At 36.8% G+C, this 8,197-nt stretch overlaps 1 protein-coding gene across 1 annotated transcript; it reads left to right on the forward strand.

Moving 5' to 3' along the window:
- Window positions 1-3,062: 3,062 nt before the first annotated feature.
- Window positions 3,063-5,771, forward strand: LOC145050739 (uncharacterized). Its single transcript, XM_078998940.1, has one exon. It carries the CDS (start codon window positions 3,063-3,065, stop codon window positions 5,769-5,771), a length of 2,709 nt encoding a protein of 902 aa, XP_078855066.1.
- Window positions 5,772-8,197: the final 2,426 nt, after the last annotated feature.

Consider the following 8,197-nt stretch of genomic DNA (forward strand, 5'->3'; position numbering starts at 1 on the left):
TCTTTATAAGAAAAGGAAACAATAGTTGAAACCTAACACTTAAGATATGATAAAGAAAGAGTGGCGTTTATGTTAGGTCTAAAAATGTTTTAAAAAGTTTGACAAAATCATAGATTTTTATGAAAAATAAAAACAAAAAGGGAAGAGCTAGAAGTGGAGTGGAGTGGTCGTCCCCTCCATGTCTCCAATGGCCAATAATACTAATAGCTAATGGATGCAACCTCCCATCATCATCATCGTGATGTATTCATGTGCTTATTAAATTAAGATGACGGATAACATTTGTAGACATAAAGTGATAAAACCATGTAAATTATACTAAATTAAGATGGCGGTTGATAATTATATTCTTATTGTCATAAAAAGTCTACAATATATGACGTTGCAAGCTTATAACAAGTCTATATGTTGTGTTTATAAATAGAATACAATCATTCATGCTTACTAAAATTGTCGTATATAATTATTCATGCTTACTATAATTGTCGATATTTATTTTAAATTCAAATTAAAAACTAAAAAAAAAAAATACTATTTCATCTTCATAATAATATACTGATATATGTTCCACCATTCAGAATTCACGTCCAAAGCTTTGTTATTTTAATAATATTGTTTTGTGAGAGATTATTCAAATGTATGAATTCAGAAGATACACTGCATATCATCATGAACATACAAACAACCATACAAAACAATGACACATTTTGCTCCCTTTTAAATACATAACACAAGGTAGTAAGTAATGTTATTTAAAATTGTTGATGGACCTATTTTTAAATACCATATAAGTCAGAGACAAATTTAAAATCAATGTTTATCTTGTGGATTACATTCATGTTTAATTTAAACTTTATCTAAATCTCATAAATATTTTACATTCAATTATATCTCTGTCTATGTAAACTTGTGATGGAACTTGAAAGACAATACATACAAAATTGCATACACAATTCCTCATTGTGCTACGGAATATTTTATAGATTTTTGAGATCAAGTAAAAAATTAGTCCTACTAAAATCCCAAAATCTTAGCAAAAGCATGTAATAATTTTTTTTCTTGTTCAGTTTCTTTCAACTCAATTTAAGATCTATATATAGTTTATGTTTCCATATTTCAAGTTCTTTTATTAAAATAACTAAGGCTCTTTTGATACGCATCTTTCCAGGTCCAAATAGATCTTTCTGGCTGAATTGACCAGAAAGACTGTTTGATTTGCACAAAAGAAGGGGTCTTTCCCGGTAAAATATGTATTTCCTAGAAAGCCTCAAAATCATATCTTTCTGGCTGAATGGCAGAATGGGCTGGAAAGACAATTATACATCAAACCCCACCTCTTTATTTCTTTATTGGATTATTAATTTTTTTTTAAATAACTTTTTTTTAAATTTATTTTTTATTGAGTTATTACTTTTTTTCATCATTCAACACAGTCAATCAGATGTACAATCAAACAGCATGGTTTCTTTCCCAGTAAGAAAACTTTTCCAGACAAAAAATATCAAACGGGACCTAACAACCAAGTGAATCTAGAATGAACATAAGAAATAAGTATGAACTCTAGTCTAATTTAGTGATTTGACACAAACTACGGAACATATTTTAGGTCTTTTCTAGAGCGAGCTAGGAGCAATTTGACGGAAGTGACCAATCTTCTTCATTCTTGGTAGATTATGATACTTGGATTAGATAACAGTTTTTTCATTACATATATGGAATTCATATCCGAAAAAAGGAGGGTTTATAATAGAGTAATAAACTCAAAAGAGTAGTTATTGTCTTAAAAGTGCTCTAAACATTTTGGAAAATTTTAAAATTGATTTGATTTTTAACTTGAAAGTACAAGGATAAAAACTCCTAAGATTTATAAGTGTTTCGAATGACTCATAAATGCATGATTGGCTTTGATAAAAATAGTCATAGTTATTGACAGTTGCACTATCGGCCCAAAGATCGGTGTAGCAAGGGGAACCAACCATAGCCCAACAATTTAATGGGGCTGTCAATATTTTCTTAAGCTTAATATACAATTCGTGAACACCCTAAAAAATGAAATAGACATAATTTTTTTTCATCGTATAGTTAATTAGTGACATAGTGATATAAAATGATAATATGATCTTTTTGCATATACTGAAACTACTATACGTCGTAGGCTCTTTATTGTTGTTTTTGTGAATCCAAAATATATTTGGAGACCATGTATACATGTTTTCACTAGTCACATGTCATAAATTTGTGGCTAACAACTTCCGCATTGACTACTACATCAGCCCCTAAAGTATGTAAGTACACCAATGGGGCGTGAACATGTGTAATTCGTTTTTTTTTAGAAAAGAAAAAAGAGACATTGTTACAAATATTTTTGACATTTTTCTAGTATAATTGAAGCTTAAATTATTAGTGTATGATTTATAGTCTTGGGTAGGGATGAGCAAAAGGACCGAACCGGCCGGAACCGGACCGGACCGGGGAACCGGCTTCGGCCAAAATCAAGAACCGAACCGGCCCGGCGGTTCTACCGGTTCCCGGTTCCTACCGGTTCTTGTTGTGTCTTCAAATGTTGGAACCGCTCCTTGAAATATAGCATCATACGGTTCCGGTTTTTGCCGGTTCTACCGGTTCCGGTTCCCGGTTCCAAAAATCCACAAAAATAACGTCCCGGTCCGATCAGTTCCATCGGGTTCCGGTTCCGGTGCCGGTTCCGGTTCCGGTACCGGTTCCGGCCGGTTCCCCGGTCCATATGCTCATCCCTAGTCTTGGGTTTGTATTCTTATTTGGCCCTTTTGTATTTGGCTCATTTTTGATGTAATCGTGTGTGTGTATATATATATATATATATATATATATATATATATATATATATATATATATATATATATATATATATCAATCAATGAAAGGTGATTTTCATGGGAAATACCAAGATTTCATGGTATCAGAGCGTATCAAACTTTCCTGAAATCTCTCTAAACCTAGGCGTCGCTTTCTGTTCTGTCGACTGCCTCCTTTGATTCTTCTTCTATTCTGTTCTATTTCTTCACCTTTCATTGTTTTTCACAATGACTGGATCCTCTTCTTCTACATCATCTTCTACACTTTCTGATAAACCTTCTTCTACGATTAACATCAAACATGTTGTTCCCTTGATTCTTGATTTGGATCGTATGAATTACGATATCTGGCGTGAACTTTTTGAGATCCATTGCATTGGATACGGAGTCAAAGATCATCTTGAACCCCCAAAAGAAAAGATTTATGCAGAAAACAACGATGAATGGACCCGGTTAGATGCCATCGTGAAGTCTTGGATGTATGGCACCCTTGAAATCTCTCTTCTTCATCTGATTTTTGAGAAACAGACAACAGCATATGATGTTTGGCTTAAACTTGAAAAAAAATTTCGGACCAACAAAGCAAATAAGGTAATTCAACTGGATAATGAACTGAGAAATATTACCATTGGAACTTCTTCTGTCACAGAATATTGTAATCGTATCAAAAACCTTGCTGATCTCCTCAATAACATGGATGCAAAAGTTCCTGAACCTAACCTTGTTGCTTACACCTTAAATGGGTTGTCTCCAAAATTTCGAGTCTTTGCAACTACAATCCGTCATCGGGACCCTCTACCCTCATTTTGGGACGTTAAGTCTATGCTCATCCAGGAGGAACAACAATTTATTCAAGAAGACAGCCGCCGATCTTCTCTTACTCACTCCGATACCGCCTCATCGCCTCATGCCCTTGCCACCGAGTCGACAAATCAGCCGCCATCTCGAGGTGGTCATCGTGGGGGACGCAACGCCGGTCGGTACAGAGGTGGTCGAAATGGAAGACATGCTGGTCGAAACTTCAATGGCGGCAGCGAACCTCCTGTGAACGGACCGTATCAGCAACGAGGTGTGGGGAACTCTTCAGGGAATTGGGTCTACGGATGGCATCAGGTCAACAATAATGGTGGAGTCAAATCTTCAAATGGTGGACCAAATTCTCTTGGACTTCTTCCAAGCCCTAATTCGGCTCCTCATAACAATCATTTTGGACCAAGACAGCCTTGGGTCCAGCCGAACACAGCCCAACAACATTTATTTTTTGGTCCACAACAAGCTTATCAGACCAGTCACACTTCTCAACCTTTTTTGTGGCCCAACAACTCATATTCAACAAATCCGGAGCCCACTTCTCTTCCACAAATGTTTAATACTATGTCATTAAACGATCCAGGTCAAGATGGGTGGTATATGGACACTGGGGCTACATCGCACGTTCACGCCAACGTAGGTATTCTCAAGTCTGTTTCAGATAATCATTTATTTTCCTCATCTATTTTAGTAGGAGACGGATCTTCTATACCTGTGACTAAAATGGGATATTCCACTCTTCCGCACAATAATATGTTTCGCACCTTACATCTTAAAAATGTTTTGATCACACCATCTATTATTAAAAATCTTATATCTGTTCGTCGTTTTGTTCGTGAAAATAATTGTTCTATTGAATTTGACCCCTTTGGTTTTTCTGTGAAGGATCTTCAAACCAAACAAATTCTCATGCGATGTGAAAGCAATAGTGATCTTTATCCTGTCACTGCACCAACAACTCAAACTCTTCTTTCCGTTTCTCCGTCTCTGTGGCATCAACGTCTTGGTCACCCCGGTCATCATGTCTTTAAACACTTAGTTCACAATAAATCTATTTTTTGTTCTTCCAATAAAGACTCTAGTTTATGTCATGCATGTCAATTAGGCAAACATGTTAAATTGCCTTTTAGCTTATCTTCTTCTACTTCTTTGTCTCCCTTTGAACTTGTGCATTCTGATGTGTGGACATCTCCTATTGAAAGTACTAGTGGCATTAAATATTATGTCATATTTTTGGATGATTTTTCTCATTATGTGTGGGTTTATCCTTTACATGCGAAGTCTGATGTCTTTGATAAATTTGTTCTTTTTCGTACATTTGTCAAAAACCAATTTAAAACCAAAATCAAAGCTATTCAATGTGACAACGGAGGTGAATATGAAAATCATAAATTTCATCGATTATGTGACCAACATGGCATCCACATGCGTTTCTCATGTCCGTATACATCTCAACAAAATGGTAAATCTGGACGCATGCTTCGTTCCATTAACAATGTTATACATACTCTTCTCTTCAATGCTCGTATTCCCCCCACCTACTGGGTTGAAGCTCTTCATATGGCTGCCCATTTGCTTAACATTTTACCTACAACCACTCTAAAAAATGACACTCCGTTTCACAAACTCTTTCAAAAACAACCCTCTTACAAGCACCTTCGTGTTTTTGGGTGCCTTTGCTTTCCTCATATCGAGGCTTCCGATAAACTTTCTCCGCGATCAACACCCTGCATTTTTCTGGGTTACCCTACTAATCACAAAGGATATCGTTGTCTCAACCTTGACACAAATCAAATAATCATATCTCGTCATGTTGTATTTGATGAAACCGTTTTCCCTTTCGGATCCATGACTCCAAACACTTCTCCTTCCTACTCATTTCTTGATCATGTTCCTCCACCTACTCCTTTTACTCCACTCTCACAAAATACTACTATTCACTCTGACGGTGACTCTCCTCTCGAGACTCCCTCTTCCTCTGATTCCTCTCCTGAGGATACTTCCTCCCTCGGCACTCCAACTCCTTCGGGTCCTCCAAACTCTCAGCAGGTTTCTTCTCCTTCTCATGATGCCACATCAGCTCCTGTTGAGGGACCTCCTTCACATGTTGCTCATCCTTCATCTTAACATCCCATGCGCACTCGCGCCAAACAAGGCATCTTTAAACCTATTCAGAAACTCAATCTTCATGTGGCCTCTGAATCTCCTGTCCCTAAAAATTATTCTCAGGCATTTAAAGATCCTAACTGGCTAAATGCGATGACAGATGAATATAATGTTCTTATCTCTAACAATACTTGGATACTTGTGCCAAGACCACCTGATGCTAATATTATAAATTGTATTTGGTTGTTCAAAAAGAAACTTAATGCAGATGGCTCCTTATCGCGATATAAAGCTCGTTTGGTTGCTAATGGTTGAAGTCAGCGACCCAGCATTGATTGTGATGAGACATTTAGTCCCGTGGTTAAACCTGCCACCATTCGCACGGTTCTTAGCATCGTTGTCACTCATAAGTGGCCCATCAGACAGTTAGATGTGAATAATGCTTTTCTTCATGGCTATTTACTGGAAACAGTGTACATGCAGCAGCCTCCAGGTTTTTGAGATCCTTCAAGACCTAATCATGTATGTTGCCTTCAGAAATCTCTTTATGGTCTCAAGCAAGCACCTAGGGCTTGGTTTCAGCGCTTCGCCATGTTTATCTCACTTATTGGCTTTGTTCATAGCAAGTGTGACTCCTCCCTATTTATCTACAGGCAAGGATCTCATATGGCATATTTACTTCTCTATGTCGATGACATTGTTCTTACTGGTTCCTCGTCGCACTTACTGACTCACATCATATCTCTATTGGGTACGGAGTTCTCTATGACTGACTTTGGTGATCTTCATTATTTTCTTGGTATTTCAGTTGTAAGAACATCCGATGGTCTATTTCTGTCTCAACAAAAATATGCCAATGAGATTCTTGAACGCGCGTCTATGCTTAACTGCAAACCAGCCCGAACACCGGCTGATTTGTCTGCTAAATTTGATGGGTCTGGGCCTCCTGTTGCTGACCCCACTTTATATCGTAGTCTTGCAGGTGCTTTGCAATATCTTACATTCACCAGACCTGACATTACATAGGCTGTTCAGCAAATATGTCTATACATGGATGATCCCAGGGAACCGCATTTTACTGCTCTGAAACGCATCTTACGCTATATTCAAGGATCCATCAATCATGGCCTTCAGCTATTTACATCTCCTAATCGTGATCTTGTGGCGTATTCGGATGCTAACTGGGCAGGTTGCCCAGCCACTAGGAGATCTACCTCGGGTTATTGTGTTTTCTTGGGTCATAATCTTTTGTCATGGTCTTCGAAACGACAAAACACTATTTCACGCTCCAGTGCTGAAGCTGAATATCGGGGAGTGGCTAATACAGTTGTAGAGACTTGCTGGATTCATAATTTAATGTTAGAGCTACATTACTCTCCTCACCGGGCTACTCTTGTTTACTGCGATAATGTTAGTGCTGTTTACATGTCGTCCAATCCCGTTCATCATCAAAGAACTAAGCATATTGAGATTGATCTTCATTTTGTTCGCGACAAAGTTGCCACGGGTCAGGTTCGTGTTCTTCATGTTCCATCTTCGTCTCAGTATGCCGATACTTTTACCAAGAGTCTCCCCTCACCTTTATTTCTTGATTTTAGATCCAACTTAAACGTACGGTCTTCTCCTCCCGTTCTCACTGCGGGGGGCTATTAGTGTATGATTTATAGTCTTGGGTTTGTATTCTTATTTGGCCCTTTTGTATTTGGCCCATTTTTTATGTAATCGTGTATATATATATATCTCAATCAATGAAAGGTGATTTTCATGGGAAATACCAAGATTTCATAAATTTGTACAATTAAATTTCTTCAAGACGTTTAGAAAAATATTTGTCACACAATTTAGGCATTTTACAACTCAACTTAAAGCAACAAACCCTAAACTTCCATTGATTAAGAATTAGAAAAATTCAAGAAGTTTTAGATTTGTTGAACCAAATTTTGTCATGATTTAGAATATGATATGTTTTCTCAAATTTGATGCATTATTCGAAAAATAAATATCGTTATGAACGATGTTACTTCTATATGGTCTTCGAAAAAATAAAAATAACATGAACGATGATAAAGAACTAAATAACTTATAGCAACGACACTTAGTTATTGATATGTTTTATGTAGTAAAACAATGAGGGTGACCAATGATTACTTATCACTAAGGTAACAACAATTAGGGGTGAGCAAAACTAAACCCGGAAACTAAAAAACCAAAAAAAAACGACAAAACCGAAACCGCAGCATAAACTGGCGGTTTGGGTTTAGATTTTTCAAAAACCGAAAATTTCAGTTTGGGTTCCGTTTTTGGGTTTGGTAAAACTGAAAGAAACCGAACAGAACAGATTATAGATATTGTTTAAAAATATATATTTTATTTAAATAATAATTATATTTAGCGAAGTAATAACAAAAGACAATGGTTTGTTCAGGTTGATAAGGAACTAGGTTGTT

Source organism: Lactuca serriola, chromosome 5 (genome assembly GCF_051521515.1).
Source record: "Lactuca serriola cultivar US96UC23 chromosome 5, Lser_US96UC23_V15, whole genome shotgun sequence".
Lineage (NCBI taxonomy): Eukaryota > Viridiplantae > Streptophyta > Magnoliopsida > Asterales > Asteraceae > Lactuca > Lactuca serriola.